At 45.7% G+C, this 18,334-nt stretch overlaps 1 protein-coding gene across 1 annotated transcript; it reads right to left on the bottom strand.

Annotated features, from left to right (window-relative positions):
- Positions 1 to 374: 374 nt before the first annotated feature.
- Positions 375 to 17,555, bottom strand: LOC122551416 (putative methyltransferase DDB_G0268948). The gene is made up of 6 exons (XM_043693272.1): positions 17,191 to 17,555; positions 14,790 to 14,950; positions 12,476 to 12,689; positions 8,849 to 8,949; positions 4,883 to 5,020; positions 375 to 2,638 (listed from the first exon to the last, which is right to left on the bottom strand). Exons 1-6 carry the CDS (start codon positions 17,299 to 17,301, stop codon positions 2,548 to 2,550), a joined length of 816 nt encoding a protein of 271 aa, XP_043549207.1. The 5' UTR covers positions 17,302 to 17,555; the 3' UTR covers positions 375 to 2,547.
- Positions 17,556 to 18,334: the final 779 nt, after the last annotated feature.

The raw sequence follows: 18,334 nt of genomic DNA on the forward strand, positions 1-18,334 counted from the left end.
GCTCCATGCAGTGCTGGAATTTATTTCAGATATATCTCCGGGACTGATGTTCAGCTTTATCAGAATGGCAAGATTGGTGACTTAGGATCATGCTCCACTTTGGCATCCTGGGCTGGGAGCAGGGGAAGGCAGGGAAGGTGTGGGAGAGGGGGAAAGGGTGCAGAGAGAGGTGAGGAGAGGGAATAAAATAGGGAGATAGGGAGAGGGGAAGCACAGAGGAGAGGGGGAGGGTGGAGGAGGTAGGCAATGCAGAGGATGGTGGAGAGGTTGGAAAATAGAGAGAGTCATAGACATGTACAGCACTTACAGCTTCGGTCCAACTCGTCCATGCTGACCAGATATCCTAAATTAATCTACTCCCACTTGCCAGCACAAGCCCATATCCCTCTAACCCCTTCCTATTTATATACCCATCCAGGTCCCTTTTCAATGTTGCAATTGTATCAGCCTCGACCACTTGGACAGGGACTGTGGGGTCATGGTCTAGGCTAGAGATGCAGGTGGGGAGAGAGTGAATGAACTGGCTTTCCAAATACTAGAAATGAGATGACACTGTGTGGGTAGGTCCTCATCCACACCCAGTGCCTCCTAACTCAAAAACAATTATAAATAAGGATATATCTGCATTAAAACACCCCAGCTGGCAGACTGAGATCACTTCCAAATCCACCCACATAGTATCAGAAATCTCTTACTCTCAATTAATCTCGATCAGATTCTTTAAACGGCCTTATTTCACTCTGTAATGTTCAGGAGTACTGAACAACCCTGTCATCTCTGTTATCTATAACAGTTCACAATATCAAGTCAAATGAAGTTAATATTGTAAAATGTCACATTTTTAACCAAAACAGTTAAAGGAATGTGTTGCCTTTTTGAACATTGTTTGAACCAGGATTTAATAGCACAGCAAGTGATTGAGGTTCAGGATTGGGAGTTTTACATGAATTAAGCATGATTTCTGGCTAATGGTTAAGTGAGTGATTTTAGATCCTTTAGAGTAAGCTGTAGGGTCTTGGTTGGGGGAACTGTGTTTAACCCTGGAGGTGAGGGGAGGGTTGGGGGGAGTACATTATGAGTAATCAATTGTGTCAGTTAAGGGCCTATACTTCTGTTGGACGGTCTCTTGGGTTGAAGGGTAATTTGTTTCCACTCCATTTGATAGGATCTCAGACGGTTGATGTGAGTGGGAGGAAGAGGAAGAGGAGGTGGGGGAGGCACAAGGGAGGGGAGAATGTGGTGGGACGGGGAGAGCGATCCTGCAGGCCATTAGGGACATTCTGAAGGACACATACGGCGCGTGCAGACACCGTGACCGTGGCACAGTGATGCCGCGACCACAGAATGATGGTATGGAAGTCTGCGATCACTGGCCCGCTCCCAACCCCTCAGGCTGCCTGCTGCCCTGCCTCAAGGCTCACTGTTTGGCTCCCCAGTCCCTGAACGAGCCGGGGAGCCAGACAGCAAGCTGGGCATCAAGTGGCATCAGGAGGTGGGGCACGGAGGAGAACAGGGCAGCAAGCAAGAGGCAGCAACAACTAGCACACAACTCACGAGCGGCGCCAACCTCCCGTTCCAGTATGTTCGCAGGAGAGACGGTGCTTTAGCTGATTCAGGCAAAGGGGGTTCTGGAGGGTTCAGTGGTGGGAGAATCGGGAGGGTGAGGGTTGGCTCTGGGGAAGAGTATTCTGTCCTGTTCTGATCTGATGTAAACCCCCACTGTGATTCTGACAGGTTTACACACACTGAGCAATGAGAAATTGCAAAGTGAATATGTCCAACTATACAATAGAATCTTAACTCTCTACAAAGGTCTTGCCTGAATAATGATTTGATTTGAGTTATTAATGTCACATGTACCGAGGTACAGTGAATAGTTTTGTCACGTCATGTAAAGTGCACTAGAGTGACGAATACAACGTTAGAGCTGCAGAGAAGGTGCATAAAGAGTGAGATCAACATTAGATTTAAAAATTTGAGAGGTCCATTCAGAAGTCTAATAACAACAGGGAAGAAGCTGTTCTTGACTCTGTGTTTAAGCTTTTGTATGTGTGTTTCCCTGATGGAAAAGTTTGGAAGAGATTATAACTGGAGTGGAAGAGATCTTTGATTATATTGGTTGCTTTCACAAGGCAGTGGGAAGTATAGATGCAGGCATTGGATGGAAAGCTGGTTTGCCTGATGGACCGGGCTGTGTTCGCGACTCTCTGTAGTTTCTTACGGTCCTGGGCAGAAATGTGGAGTCCCTCAGTCATGTTTCATAAACAGCGGGTATGCACAGGAAGTATTAGACTCAAACTCTAACTGCTGCAGAAGTAACCAACCCTCCAAAGCCCAGGAAAATGTGAAGGATGTCTATCAGGCTTTCAATCGCACACTGTTCTGTGCTCCAGCTGAAGGTAAACATTCACCCGTGCAATGTGTCATGACTGTGTACAAACCAACATTTACCAATGTCCACATTATGAAACACAGATTTAAAGTCTTACTTAAGGAAACAGAAATCATCACTTGACGCAACTGGTCTGAGAGACAGGGTTGTAGATATTACTCAGGCTTGCTTGCCAGTAAACAGAAAGCAGTCCACTTCACTTCCAACACAGTCTCCCTGGAAGAAACTCCCATAGTCTGCATAAAACTAAAAAGAAATAAAAATGTCATGAGTTTAATGCCCACTGTATGGAAATGTCTGGAAAATACACTCAGTTGGCTAACGTAATAACGACTGGAACATTCTGGGAAAATGTTAACACTCTACACCTTAATTGAAGCACAGCTGGTCCCACAGCTCAGAAGTGGCTGTAAAATTCACCCCCAATCTCTAGGGAAGGAAGGATAACATGGGCTTGAGGAAGTTCACTAAGTTGGTCCCCCTGGGGTGAAAAGGTTACCGTATGGTGAGAGACCGAGTGAATTGAGATTATATTCACTGGAGTTTAGAAGAATATGAGATAACCTTATCGAAGCACAGAAGATGACAGTGGGTCTTTCAGGGCTGGATACTGAGACATTGTTTCCTTCTCTTGTTGGGGTATTTGGAACAAGGACACACAATAAGCAGATATCATTCAGGACTGAGAGGAGGAGAAATTTCTTCATTCCTAGGGGAGTGAATCATTGGCATCGTCTTCCCCCCCAAAGGCTTTTGGATGTTCCACGCCTTGGTTGTACTGAACAGGCTCGATGAACTTTGTGGTCTCATCCTGCTGCTATCTTTTGTTAAAAATCACACAACATCAGGTTATAGTCCAACAGGTTTATTTGGAAGCACTAGCTTTCTGAGCGCTGCTCCTTCATCAGGTGGTTGTGATGAAGGAGCAGTGCTCTGAAAGTTAGTGCTTCCAATTAAACCTGTTGGACTATAACCTGGTGTTGTGTGATTTTTAACTTTTAACTAGTCCGACACCGGCATCTCCGAATCCAAACTATCTTTTGTGTTCCTGTTTGTTCACTCTCTTCGTGTACCTGATTGAACACCTTTTCCATTCCCCTGTTCCTTTCTCAGACCTTAAATTATATTAAGATCAGGAATGTAAAGACTGTAGCTTTTAATTTTTGTGTTTTTTTTAAATTGCGAACTGAAATGAGAAAAGACCTGTTTTAAAACCAGAGATTGAGAGGATCACTGCCTAGAACATAGAACATAGAACAATACAGCGCAGACTAGGCCGTCTGGCCCTCAATGTTGCGCTGACCTGTGAACTATTCTCAGCTTGTCCCCCTACACTCTCCCAAAATCATCTTATGTGCTTATCTAAGGATTGTTTAAATCTCCCTAATGTGGCTGAGTTAAAGTTGCCTGGTACAAAAGTAAATAATATGACACTTGCATTGTGAATAAAGTTAAGAATCACAAAACACCTGGTTATAGTCCAACAGGTTTAATTGGGAGCACTAGCTTTCGGAGTGCCGTTCCTTCATCAGGTGATTGTACACCCCAGTCCTACACCGGCATCTCCAAATCATTGTGAATACTGTTTGTACAGCAGTGTTTGCAGAGGAACTGCAGCTAAAGGGCTGTACATAAATGGAGATCTGCTTGGCAACAGGAAAAGCAGATTGGTTTGTGGATCAGTGACCAGTTACCAACGACAAAAGTCTTCTGCCTGCCAACAGCAATGTGATTGGCTCTCAGGTAGCTGAGCAGTGCGGGGCTCTCAATAAGAGCCTTCAGACCACCAGCAATGCTCTCTCTGTTCTCCAGAGTAAAAGCCACTTCAAGTCTGAAGAAAACCAGTTTATTTTTCCTCTGGCAGTTGCTGTAGGCTGTAACTTTTAGCCAGTAAGACACAGGTCTTTCTTTGATGAACCAGCCACCCTGTGTCTTTTGCAAACCAGTAAGAGCTCCTGGAAAAAGGAAGACTAAGACGCGGCATTTTGATCCACAGGAGAATCAGAGCAACAGATTCTGGGAACAAAGATTGCCAACTGCTGTCCCAGTTTTCCTTCCATCCATAATTTGTGTTTTATTGTTCCCCTGCTTACATCTGTCTGTATCCAAGGGGGAGTGTATAAGTTTTAATTAGTGGAGTTTTACGCTGACAGTGCATAACTGTTTACCTGTAGCTGGAATCAATTTATTTCTACTAAAAGGCAATTTGTGATAAGTGCAGAAACCTGCTTCCATGCTTTCTATTAAACTGTGTCCAGGAGACGTTGGGGAATTTTGTGCACTTTTACAAATCCTCAACTTCTATGATGACTCTGGGAATAGTGGGGAACACTTGATTTCCAGTGGACTACCCCAGCAAGGTGTGACAGGAAACATTGTTGTTCCCAAGATTCACTGAGTTGCCCCACTGGTCTCGCTGTGCACATATCCTGATCTATTTGACCGCTCAAGCCGATCAATTAATTTTCCCACTTCCACGATAACTCTTACTCTTTCTCCATCATTTCGAGGGTGGCTTTAGCAGCTTCCGGGTCCTTCTTCTGAAACGTTTGGTAGAAAGACAAGGATTCAAAGAAGCCTTTGATCCACAAGACTGGCACCAATTGCTTGAATGAAATGCTATCGACTCTGGAAAAGAAATAAAACATTCCTTTTCAAATGTGGAAACAGGAAGTGCAGGTAACACTTGGCAGGTCAAGCACTGACCCTACTTCCATTGATGGTATCGATATGATTATTAACTTAATCAAAGTCCATCCCCTCCCTGATTTGCCAGCACTGAATCACATTTATTAGCCCATTCTTCCAACTCATCAATTTTCTTTCTGCAGCCTGCTTCAGTTTGCCAAAGAATGAACTGTGCCTCCTGTTTTGAAAAGTAATTTTCCAGGCGTAGAGACAACTCACTTTGTTGCCCTGAATTCCGACTCGGTTAGAGTCAATTCTTCACACAGAGAAAGGTCTGAAAGTAGAGAAGGGTGAATTTAATTGTCCAAAATACTGCCTCTCCCAACAATGACTACACCCAGTTCACATTCGAGGCTGGAGTCCTCAAAGACTTTGGCCTTTTGTTTAAATATTGGTCTAATGGGTAGATTGGTTTAGTGTGTTGCTTTAGTACACTGGATGGCTCAATAGGTTTGAGTATCATGGCCTGGTCTGCCCTCTGCTGTCACAAATCTGTAAGTGCTCTTTTAAACTCATGCTGTACTAAGAATCAAAGCTCAAACTGAATAAACCGATAACATTCGGAAAATAATTATACTGCTTTTTAAATCATTTAAAAATTATGTTTTGGACCTCTGTAGTCTAAATTAATCCTTGAATCTAAAAGCTGGATTTTAAGACACAAATCAAGATTGTTGTGAAGACAGGATGAGATTTCCTGTCTTGGCTGTGGTGAGATTAATGGCAAGTATGATGACGAAATAGAGGGAGCGTGTAAAAGAAGGTCAGGTCCTCAGCTTTAGGAAAAGCTGTCTCGATTTTCCCCTCAAACTGTAAACGGTGACTTCTGAATCTCACTGTTCAGTGGGCCTACCTTATTTCCCATCCCCTTGAAGCAACAACTTGCCAGACTTACATTCCACTCTCTTCCTCTCCACTGAGAAATTAGACAGCACGGTGCAGAAAGAGACCATTCAGCCCATTGAGTCCTGCACCGACCCTCCAAAGAGCATCCCACCCAAACCCCATAATCTTGCATTTCCGATGGCTATTCCGTCTAGCTTGAATGTCCCTGGACACTATGGGGGAATTCCCCATAGCCAGTCCACTGAACCTGCACAACTTTGGACTTTCCGCAGACATGGGGAGAACGTGCAAACTCCACACAGACAGTCGCCCGAGGGTGGAATCAAACCCGGGTCCCTGGCGCTGTGAGGTAGCAGTGCTAACCACTGAGCTACAGTACTGCCCATCTGCTACTGTTTAAGATGGATACATGCAAATTGGGAGCACTGTGCCACCCATGGCTGTGACCTGGCCATCATGGAGCTGCCTCTCCCACAGAATGTCCCTGTATGTTCCACAGTTACCACCAGCCTCCTTAACTTTTCACCCACGCAAGGCAGCACCGACAAACTACCCATCTCGCCAAACCATGACTTCTGTTCTCAATCCAATTCAGATACCACTTTCAGGCCTTTAACACATTACTTGGAGCTGATGGACTTGCATGTTTCCACAAGGTAACATTGTGCAGGTACAGATGCATATTTTATGCACCTACACAGAATGTTTCTGCACGAACATGGACAGGCACATCTTATCATAGAGTAGAATCCCTTCAGTGTAGAAACAGGCCCAACAAGTTCACACCGACCCTCCGAAGAGTATCCCACTCAGACCCAATCCCCGACCCTATTACTCTATTAATGCATCTAACCTACACATCCCTGAACACTAAGGCAATTTAGCATGGCCAATTCACCTAACCTACATCTTTGGATTGTGGGAGGTAACAAGTGCCTCATCATCCTCTCTGAATGACCTTTCTCCCTGTGGATGGCTAATCTTACCAACGCACCCTGTCCTGTTGAGCCCTTTTACACTATCCTGCTGCTGGATTGATCAATAAACCTACTCTGCATTTCCCTTCGGATTCTCCACCCACTCCTGCACAAGGTTCTTCCTTTGGCCTCTTGTTGTTGACTGAAATCTGGGGCTTCCTCCTAACTGCAGCTTCCCTGCCTAGCGATAGCCTCCATCACCTCCCCCACTCAGACATGTGGCCTTTATCACCAAAGTCTTACCTTGGCCCAGTCACCCAGCTCCTCTGATATCTTCCCCTCCACTAAGCAGCTCTACTGGTGCTAATCCTTCAACCTCACCTATAAACATCTTCAATCCCTACCTGGCGTCCTGATCCTGAGGTTTCTCCGAGATTTCCTTCCCACCCACCCTCTCTGCACTGAGTGACTCCTAATTCTTGGCAGTTTTAACCTCCATCTTCCTTTTGTTGTTGAGACCGTGTCATCTTTATGGTGGTGTCGGCTGTGACTTTGTCCCTGAAATGAAATGTGCTCAGAAACTTGACCAGTTCCTGAATCGGACTCACCATGTAAACAGTGGCTGCAAGAGCAGGTCAGAGGCTAGGAATATTGCAGTGAGTAACTCATCTCCTGACTCTCCAAAGCCTGTCCACCATGTGCAAGTCCGGAGTGTGATGGAGTACTCCCACTTGCCTGGATGACTGCAGCTCCAACAACACTATAGAAGCACCATGCCATCCAGGATGAAGTAGTCTGCTTGATTGGCACTACATCTACAAACATCCCCTCCCTCCACCACCAGTGCTCAAGAGCAGCAATGTGTGTATTATCTACAAAATGCACTGCTGCAGAAATTCACCAAAGATCCTCAGACAGCAGCTTCCAAACCCACAACCACTTCCATTAAGAAGGAGAAGGGCAGCAGATACATGGGAACACCACCACTTGCAAGTTCCCCTCCAAGCGACTCACCATCTTGACTTGGAAATATACCATCGTTCCTTCACTGTCACTGGGTCAAAATCCTGGAATTCCCTCCCTAAGGGCATTGTAGGTCAACCCGCAGCTCACCATCACCTTCTCAAGGGCAACTAGGGACCGGCAATAAATGCTGGGCCAGCCAGCGACAGCCACCTCCCATGAGTGAAAAGGACAAAAATGTATGAAGCTGAGGAGAAGGAGAAAGACCCTGACAATGATGGTGTGATGGATCATTGCGATTCTCTGATGTGTGACAGTGAAGACACCCCTACCCCCAACATCCATCCAGGATCATAGGGCTCACTGCAAGAGCTGGGGGAGAAAGCAGAGACAAATGTATAGGCCAATGGGGCAGAAAATGTCTGACAATTCCTGTCCAATCCCTTTAGTCAATTGACATCCATCCTAGAGATTTGATTTGTAATGTACGACACCTGCTCATTGTATGGTGTGATCTCCCTTAACCAACCCAACCCAACATTACAGAGAATGTGGTTTCAGGGGGACAGGATAAAACCCGCCTTGTAACATCAACCAATGTCTCTTTTGATGCATGTGGACAGACACAGCGTGAGCGATAACACTCAGGGATGTCTGCGTACACACTGGAAACATTTAGCCCAGCTGAAGAAAGTTGCAGATTGATAATCCAAGCAGATTGAGAGGTTTTGATGGGGATGTTTAATATATCGATAGTGAGATTGTATTTCCTCTCACGGGTTTTGGAACAAGGGCACAGAACATGAACATTAAAGCTCAATAATTCAGCAATTATCTCTTCACCGTTCCTTAAAGCTTAAATCTAAGATAGTCTGTTGCATTAATATAAAACAAAGAACTGTGGATGCTGGAGACCTGAAACAAACAAAATTGCTGGAAAAACAGCAGGTCTGGCAGCATCTGTGGAGAGAAAGCAGAGTTAACATTTCAGGTCCAGTGACCCATCTTCAGAACTGTTGTTAGCCTCAATATCTGGTCTCACCTCTCTTTATCAGGGAATGTGATAGCATCAAATATTTCCTTGTATTCATTCCGAACAATCTGAGTCCTTTCACTCTCATAGGGAGCCAGGGTCTTCAGTGTCTGGGAACAGGAAGTGCAAGAGAAAACTGGTCATGCTATCATTCAATACCCACCAAGAAGTGACTGACTATTATGTGTATGGGTTACAAGGATGTGTGGCCCTGATTGCACCCATATCCCTCCGCCATGACAGAGAAGCAGCAGAATAGATCCAGATTTTGTTTTCATTTGTTCCTTAGATCTGAGTGTCTCTGGCTGTGCCAGCATTTATTTTTCCATGCTGAATTGCCCTTGAGATGGCAGTGGTGAGTTATCTTTTTGAACAACTGGAGTCTTCAGAGAGTAGATACACACACTGTGCTGTCTGAGAGGGAGTTCCAGGATTTTGACACTCATGCAGGAATAGAGATACAGTTCAAAGAGGCATGTACTGATCAGTTTTAGGACCACTGCTCTGGGCTTGGGTGTACAGAACATACCCCAGACTTGGGTGTGCAGAGCATTGTTGCAAAGTTTGCCAATGACATAAAACTTAAAAATGCAGTTGTGTCATAGAGTACATCTGGTGGTTTTAGCTGCCTATCACAATGTTAACCATGTCAACGTAAAATACAGAAGAAAGTCCTGCAGGGGCCATGAGATTAAAATCAGTACAACAATTGGTACTCCAGTCAGTAGAAATCTACAGCCTCTATTTGGAGTCAGAGTCACAGAGATGTACAGTACGGAAACAGACCCTTCGGTCCAACCCGTCCATGCTGACCAGATATCCCAACCCAATCTAGTCCCACCTGCCAGCACTTCCAAACCTTTCCTATTCAAATACCCATCCAGATGCCTTTTAAATGTTGCAATTGTACCAGCCTCCACCACTTCCTCTGGCAGCTAATGTCATACATGCACCACCCTCTGCATGAAAAAGTTGCTGCTTAGATCTCTTTTATATCTTTCCCCTTGCACCTTAAACCTCTGCCTCTAGTTTCGGAGTCCCTCACCCTAGGAAAGAGACCTTATCTATTTACTCCTATCCATGCCCCTCATGATTTCATAAAGCTCTATAAGGTCATCCCTCAGCCTCTGATGCTCCAGGGAAAGCTGCCCTAGCCCATTCAACCTCTCCCTTTAGCTCAAACCCTCCAACCCTGGCAACATCCTTGTAAATCTTTTCTGAACTCTTGAAGTTTAACAACATCCTTCCTATGGGAGGGAGACCAGAATTGCACACAGTATTCCAAAAGTCACCAACCCATGATTTCATTAGTGCTGCTTTCTCAGCGTCTACAGCCATGACATACTAATCGAGTTGAAGCCTGTGCTGCTGGTCCTTCCTCTCTGCACGGATATCCCTGACTTCATAAACCCTGTGGCGGCGTGACGAGGCCTTTAGGTGGTCACAACTGGGTGCAGCGTGAGCCTCCATGGTAGTGGGTGGTAGGGGCCAGGCAGGTTGCCTGTTGGCATTCCCACACAGAACCTAAATATTTACAGAATCAGGCTTAAATGGAGGGATATGGATCATGGGTAGGCAGTAAGGATTAGGTCAATTTGGCATCATATTCAACATACCTTTGTGGGCCGAAGGGCCTGTTCCTGTGCTGTACTGTTCTATGTTCTCTGTTCTATGATAACCACTACAACTGTTGATGTGGAAAAAGAAACACAGCAACCCTGTCCTCTTCTTGTCAGGTTCCCCATATTTACTCTCTGTTGACATTGCACTCCATTTCTGACCACACTGGCAACCACTCACTAACTGGTGACATGGTGGCTCAGTGGTTAGCACTGCTGCCTCACAGAGCCAGCAACCTGGGTTTGATTCCACCCTCAGGTGACTGTCTGTGCGAAGTTTGCACATTCTCCCCGTGTCTGCGTGGGTTTCCTCCAGGTGCTCCAGTTTCTTCCCACAGTCCAAACTTGTGCAGGTTAGGTGGATTGGCCATGCTCAATTATCCCATAGTGTTCAGGGATATGCAGGCTAGGTGGGTTAGCTATGGGAAATGTTGGGTCTAGTTGAGTCTGGTCTTTGGAGGGACAGTGCAGACTCAATGGGCTGAAAGGCCTCTTTCTACCCATTAGGGATTCTATGAACTGATCATGAGTATCTGAAAGGAAGACTGGGGGTTCAAACCAGTATGCTGAGCTCAGCGCTGACCATGTTCACCCACCAGGACTGAGTAATTCAAGAACCTGTTCCACTGGTGGAGGTAGGGTTCTTATCAACGACAGCAGCAGAATGCTGAAGGGCTGATGCTCCAATTGTCTCAGTGGGGGGCCCATTCTTTCTGTGAGTCAGACAATCTGACTGTTAACTAACTGCGGTTGTTTGATCAGGGCTTCATCAGAGCACAACTCTCCCCACTGTCTGCCAAACCAATTATAGTGAGTCAGTGTCCAACAGCACTGTTCCCACACATCATCCTCCCCTTTACAAAAATACCGTCGATATTACAATAGACAATAGACAATAGGTGCAGGAGTAGGCCATTCTGCCCTTCGAGCCTGCACGACCATTCAATATGATCATGGCTGATCATCCTTAATCAGTATCCTGTTCCTGCCTTATCCCCATAACCCTTGATTCCACTGTCCTTGAGAGCTCTATCCAACTCTTTCTTAAATGAATCCAGAGACTGGGCCTCCACTGCCCTCTGGGGCAGAGCATCCCACACAGCCACCACTCTCTGGGTGAACAAGTTTCTCCTCATCTCTGTCCTAAATGATCTACCCCGTATTTTTAAGCTGTGTCCTCTGGAGGTCTACAGCACAGAAAAAGGTCCTTTGGTCCATCGAATCTGCACTGGTCAGAAACAACTCCCTAATTATTCCAATCCTGTTTCTCAGCTGTTAGCCCATTACATTGCTTGCCTTGGTATCGCGAGTGCATATCTAAATACTTCTTCAATGTTATGACTGTTTCTGCCTCCACCACCGTTACTGGCAGTGAGTTCCAGATTCCCAGCACCTTCTGAGTGATAAAGATTTTCCTCGCATCCCCTCTAAACATTCAGTCCCTTGCCTTACGTCCAAGCCCCTGCTCAATGATCCCTTCACCAAAAGGGAAAATTGCTTCCTATCTATGCCCCTCATGATCTTATACATCTCATTCATGCTCCCCCCAGTCTCCTCCATTCTAAGGAAAACATTGCTAATGTTATTACTAATACCATCTTCTATATCATTAACATATATTGTAAAAGCTGCGGTCCCCAGTACTGATCCCTGCGGTACCCCACTGGTCACTGCCTGCCATTCTGAAATGGAGCCATTTATCACTACCCTTTGTTTCCAGTCAGCCAACCAACTTTCAATCCAACTTGGTACTTTGCCCCCAATACCATGCCCCCTAATTTTGCTCACTAACCTCCTATGTGGGACTTTATCAAAAGCTTTCTGAAAGTCCAGGTACACTACATCTACTGGACCTCCCTCGTCCATCTTGTGAGTTACATCCTCGGAAAGAAGAAACATTTCGTACAATTAGTTTGGACCGCAGGCAGTGAAAGGAGGGATGATCCAAACCCCATGTTACACATAGATTGATCCTATTCTCTTACAGTTGTTCAGTTAGCCGCAGTCCGCTACCTACCTGTTGAACAATCTGGATCAAACGCTCAGAGCAGTCATTGTAATGTACTTCAAAGGGAACTCGGTAGCAATAGAGAGCCAGGCAGCCTTTGGGTTTTAAAACCCTGTCAACTTCCTTCATGAACTTCTCCAAGTCAAACCAATGTGCGGCCTCTGCTGCTGTTATCAGGTCGACAGAACTGTCCTCGAATCCCAGTTCCTCCGCCAGGCCCTGTCTGTGAAGGGAATCGACAAACACAGGAATACAACAGCTTCAGTGGCATTTATTTGGGTATCTCTGGGACACCTTGTACCTCAGCAGGCATTCATTGATTGAGAGCAAATTATTGTGGGATCCTTACCGTGTGGAAAGCAGGCCATTCAGCCCATCGAGTCTGCACCGACTCTCCAAAGAGCATCCCACCCAGACCCAATCCCCACCTATCCCTGTAGCCCTGCAGTTCCCATGGCCAGCCTTGGGAAGGCCAGCCCACCTGACCTGCACATCCTTAGATTGTGGGAGGAAACCCACTGGACATGGGGAGAATGTTCAAACTCCACACAGTCGCCTGAGGATGGAATCAAACCTGTGAGACAGTGGTGCTAACCGCTGAGCCACCGTGCTGGGATATTGGGATATTGGGATAAGATGATTGGAAGCCAGTTGAGGATCTACCCTGGATACGTTTGTGGGGGGGGGGGGCTATGCCCAAAGACTGCCTTTGATCCAGCCCGCTTACCCCCACCAATGCTCTTCCTAGCTGCCCCTTCAGTAAACCCAAATTTGTTTCTTTCAGATTCCCAGAGGAGAATCACCATTCAGTTTGTTCATTGTCATGAAACATTTTCCAGGGTGAGGAACTATAAGGAGTTCAGTGCGGGAGTAAATGATGACTGGGACAAGAGGTGAAAGCCAGAACAGCAGGAAGGAGGTGTTTTGGATGGCTGGCCCTTATTTGGGGGGGTTCTGGTTAATGTGAAGCCAGGAGACCTAATCACAGCTGGGTGTCTGGAGATGGCCCAGAGCACTGGTTGTGAAATGTGTTTGGTTCAAATGAACTCTTTCCCAAACAAATCTTTGGCATCCTGATCGAGGCAGTGGCAGAATGTCTCAACCCGATTGTTTTACTATGTGAGAATTTCAAACAGTGCAATCTTCATGTGTATGTTTCGGCTCAGCTTGGAATGAAATTCACTCTTTAATATTTCCGTGCCATCGTTCAGTCCTGGCTATCCCACGATGCAGTGCAGTGGTTCTCCAACTTGTGCATTTGTGACGACACCCCTCCCCCTCCCTCACCCCCGTCTCAATGATAAAACAATGTAATTCTGGGAACATGGAAAAAAGTGTTTGAATGTTACTTTGAAGGGGATGGCTAATCATTTACAGCTGGAAATGAGATAGGTGTTTCTGTTGTCTGTTGCGGGGTCTGTCTCTCTGTGTGAGCTCTCCTTTTGTGGAGGGGTGGGTAGGTGGGTGGGGGTCAGGCGCACTCTCCTGCTGATTGGCCAGTCAACCTAGAACACATGCCTCCCATTTCACATTGTGCCACCCCTACCGAATCTCCGGGGTGTGCTGACCCCAGTTTGAGAGCCAATGACTGAATTCCAGCAGAAATGTGACAATCCCTGGATGTTCCATCCTGTTGCGACCTGGGGAGGGGTAGGGAGCTCGAAGTGGGAGTGGAGGATGTGTTGGTTAGGGAGGGATTGCTATGGAAGAAAGGGATGTGAAGTGCAGGAATGTCTGGTTTTAACAGAGACAGGATCCGAGGGATTAATGTCTGTGGCTGGCTTTGGGGGACTGAGACTGGATGTGGCCAGAGACAGGCAGGGGTGATGGATGAGAGTGAGTTCAGAACAGACTTACCAGGACTTTTCACTGGAGTGCATGAGATGGACCTTATAGAGGTTTATGAAATCATATGGGGTACAGATAAGGTGAAAGGCAAGTGTCTTTTCCCTAGGTTGAGGGATTTCAAGACAAGGGGAAAGTTTTACAGAAGACAACGAGGCGCATTTGTTTTGTGTGGAATGAACTGCCAGAGGAAATGGTGGATGTAGGTTACAGTTACAACATTTAAACGACATTTGGATAAGTACATGGATAAGAAATGTTTGGAGGGATATGGGCTGAGCGCAGGCAGGTGGGACTGGTTTAGTTTGGGATTCTGGTCAGCATGGAATGGTTGGACGGGAGGGTCTGTTTCTGAGCTCTATGACTCTATGCCTGAGCCTGTTTAGTTCTATGGAATTCAGTCCCCCCTGAGCACAGTCTCCCATTGCCATCAACGGGGCTCAGATTGGAGGGATGCTTTTCGGTGTCCATTAGTTACCTGTAAGAGACGTTATCAGGTCCATCCACCTTCTTCGCCTCTTCAATCTGAGCTTCACTCACATCAATCCCAACCACCTTTTCAAAGTAAGAAGCCAATCCCCTGGTGCTCTGACCTGAGCCGCATCCAATATCCACTGCCAGGGTGAATGGCTTGCCCTTCTGAAAAAAGAACCACGTTTTTAGTTAAACACACCCCTGCTAACCCATCCCCCCTACCTGAGAATTTCTGTGCTGAGTAATCCCATGTCTAATTGCTGGAGTCGCACAATGTATGATTGGAGGGCTTGAGCTTGATAGGGAGAAGCTGAATAGGCTGGGACTATTTTCTCTGGCGCATTGGAAGCTGAGGGCGACCGTGTGGAGGCTTATAAAATCATGAGGGGCACGGATAGGGTGAATAGCCAAGGTCTTTTTCCCAGGGGTGGGTGAGTCCTCAACTAGAGGGCATAGGTTTAAAGTGAGAGGGGAAAGATTTCACAGGAACCTCAAGGCAACTTTTTCACACAGAGGGTGGAATGAGCTGCCAGTGGAAGTGTTGGAGGCTGGTACAATTGCAACATTTAAAAGGCATCTGGATGGGCACGTGAATAGGAAGCGTTTAGAGTGATATGGGCCAAGTGCTGGCAAATGGGACTAGATTAGGTTGGGATATCTGGTCGACATGGACGAGTTGGACTGAAGGGTCTGTTTCCGTGCTGTACACCTCTATGTTTCCACCCCCAACTTGTGTTTATATTGCACTGTTAACCTAACCAATTGTTGAGCCAAATTTCACACGGGGGTACATAAGGAGGCAATATAGGGGACGTTGTAGGGGACCCAAAGGTCAGTCAAAGAAGTAGGTTTTCAGCAGCGTCTTAGAAGATGAGGTTAAGGGAAGGAATTCCAGAGCTTCGGAGCCAGGCAGCTGAAGGCAAGTCCACTAATAACAGTTGATGAATTAACAGAACCAGCAATGAACTGCTAAGAGACAAGGACATGCTGTTATACAGGAATTGAAAGCAATTAGCCATGTATGAGGGAAGAAGGAGTCACTGCTACAGAAGCAAAACTGTTTTAACAATTGCTTGATAACTGACTGCCTTATGCCACAAGGACAAATGATTGCCCTGAAGGAGAATTTAAGGAGTTAATCACAGCAAAGTTGTGTCTTCTGTCAGTCAATGCCAAATATAACAAGGAAGCTACTTCTGATAAAAAAAGGCAAGCTGCAGGCTTGCACTATTGATTATGGACGAATATAAACGATCGTCCGTGGTGTTACATCATGAACTTGAAGGACAGAAAACAATATAAGAATTCAAATCCAGGCTTCTTCAGTAGCAGAACTCCCGGAGAACAACACGGCACAAGGATTGAATTCTGGACACATCCAGAGACTGACAATGTTGGTTGGAATCGTAGATAATTCTATCATTAATCAGGTAACAGCTCAAATGGGTTATGAGACTTAAGTTGCTTACTTGAGGAGTCCTGTGACGTTTGATTACTCACATTTCAAACTTCCAGTGAAGAGAAGTCTGTCTTTTTTTTAAATCTGTGGGCTGCTTGCAAAGGAGATACATTTTGCTCAGACCGCATGGACTGGTTCATGCGGACTCTCTTACACAGCCTGCTTACCCAGGTACAGCTGCGAAATTGTTCCCCACTGAAACATTCAACTCATATAAAACTTTAGTTCCTATTTCTAACTACATAAACATGGGCCACAGATTGTTGATATCAGCGGGATTGATGATGCAAAAGCTACGCACAAAACCCTGGAGTGGTTCTTGCACAGAGGGAGGCAGTTGTACTCGTTGTGTTCACTCCAGCTCTGTGTTAGTCCCCATCCCCTTGCCTCATGTGTTAGTCCCCATCACACAATCCCAGTCCCCTCCTGCCTGTATCCTAAACTCTAGTTGTCAAGAATGGTAATGTTTGACAATTCCTTGCAAGGATGCCACTTGTAGTCTGCCTGCTCCTATTGAAGGGCCTTGGAACTTACACAGATGCATTTGAAGACAGCTTTGACTCTTTTTCTCCCCCCAGTTCTGGAAATTTACACGTCATTTACAGCTAACTAACCATAACAGCTATGGTCTCTCATGGGCAGCTGGGTGACAGCAAAGGACAGTTTATGGATCCACATGACCATCAGAAAGAAAAGAAAAAGTGCCGAAGGGTTGCAGTTACATTATCAGTTACTATCAACGCAACAGAGCGGAAATTCGCCCCACTCAGATAACAAACTGGGACTCACTAACACATCAGGATAGCAGCAGCAAACAAACCTATTGCTGAGATAATCACTTTCCAAATCCTGACAAGTCAAGGCTGTTGACCTTTGCTGTGCCTATCTTAAGCTGACCTCTTTATCTCCCGGGGAGCCGCTCCGTTTTATTTCTCCACGTTCTCACCTTTCTCTGCAAGTAGTCGAGGATGAGATTGCGGATTTGGAAGGGTGAGGGAAGCCGGTATTTCAGGTACAGGGCAACATGTTCACGCTCTTCAAACAGCCGCGACGCCATCTTGCCGCAGCTCCTGTGGCCAATAGCTGTCCGCAAAAGCGGCTCTCCCAGTCTGTTAATAAACACTCAGTGAGATTAAAGGGTGTGATTCTAACCCACCCATCGTCCAGTAAATGCTTTCACAGCACTGCTTTCCACAGCTGAAACATTCCATTCAAGTGTAAGAGTAACTAATTAATTAATGCAGATGGTTGAATGCAAAGCAAGAGTAAGCTGCTTTTCCTCTTGCAAATTAATGAGTGTTTTCCGTGAGTTGCATGAAAGACTGCTAGAGATAACAGAAGCCTAGTTATTGGACTATGCCCTGTGTATGAAGCAAAGGACATTGTAAAGGACACTACCTGCATTTATATGGCTCTGTTCAACAACAACAGCAACAATCTGTATTTAATTAGCACCTTAATGTAACTAATAAAAATTGTCAAAATATACAAAACTATTGGTGTGGATAGAGGATCAGCTAATGGGCAGGAAACAGCGAATGAGCTAAGGGGTCCTTTTCCCTTGTAACCGGTGAGCTTCCACAGGGATTAGTACTGGGACAGCAACTGTTTACAATACATATTCCTGACTTGGAGGATATTGGTAGGTTAAGTAAGTGGACAAAAAGTTGACAAATGGAGTATAATGTGAGAAAATCTGAAGTTGTTCATTTTGGAAGGGAGAACAAATGAACAGAGTATTATTTAAATGGAGAAAAAAACTGCAGAAAGCTGCAATACTGAAGGACTTGGGATACTTGTGCACAAAACGCAGAAAGTTAGCAGACAGGGATAGCAGGTAATTAGAAAGGTGAATGGAATAGTGGTCTATACTTCAAGGAGATTGGAGGATAAGGAAGAGTAGGGAAGTCTTACTGCAACTGTACAAGGTGCTGATGAGACCACATCGAGAGTACTGTGAGCAGTTTTGGTCTTGTTATTTAAGGAAAGATGTCATTTCATTGGAGGCAGTTCAGAGCACATTCACTAGGACGGTCCCTAGTATAGGAGAAAGTGAGGACTGAAGATGCTGGAGATCAGAGTCGAGAGTG

The sequence above is a fragment of the Chiloscyllium plagiosum genome, chromosome 7 (genome assembly GCF_004010195.1).
Source record: "Chiloscyllium plagiosum isolate BGI_BamShark_2017 chromosome 7, ASM401019v2, whole genome shotgun sequence".
In the NCBI taxonomy this organism is placed as follows: Eukaryota; Metazoa; Chordata; class Chondrichthyes; order Orectolobiformes; family Hemiscylliidae; genus Chiloscyllium; species Chiloscyllium plagiosum.

Bases quoted from the DNA above. Each gene is read 5' to 3' on its own strand.
- LOC122551416 (XM_043693272.1), bottom strand. From the start codon at position 17,301: ATGGCGTCGCGGCTGTTTGAAGAGCGTGAACATGTTGCCCTGTACCTG. The intron at 8,950-12,475 runs GTAGGTAGCGGA...TCCTGTTCCCAG, and splicing joins TGATCCAGATTGTTCAACAG to ACACTGAAGACCCTGGCTCC. The intron at 2,639-4,882 runs GTAAGAGTTATC...ATTTCTTTTTAG, and splicing joins CTCGAAATGATGGAGAAAGA to TTTTATGCAGACTATGGGAG.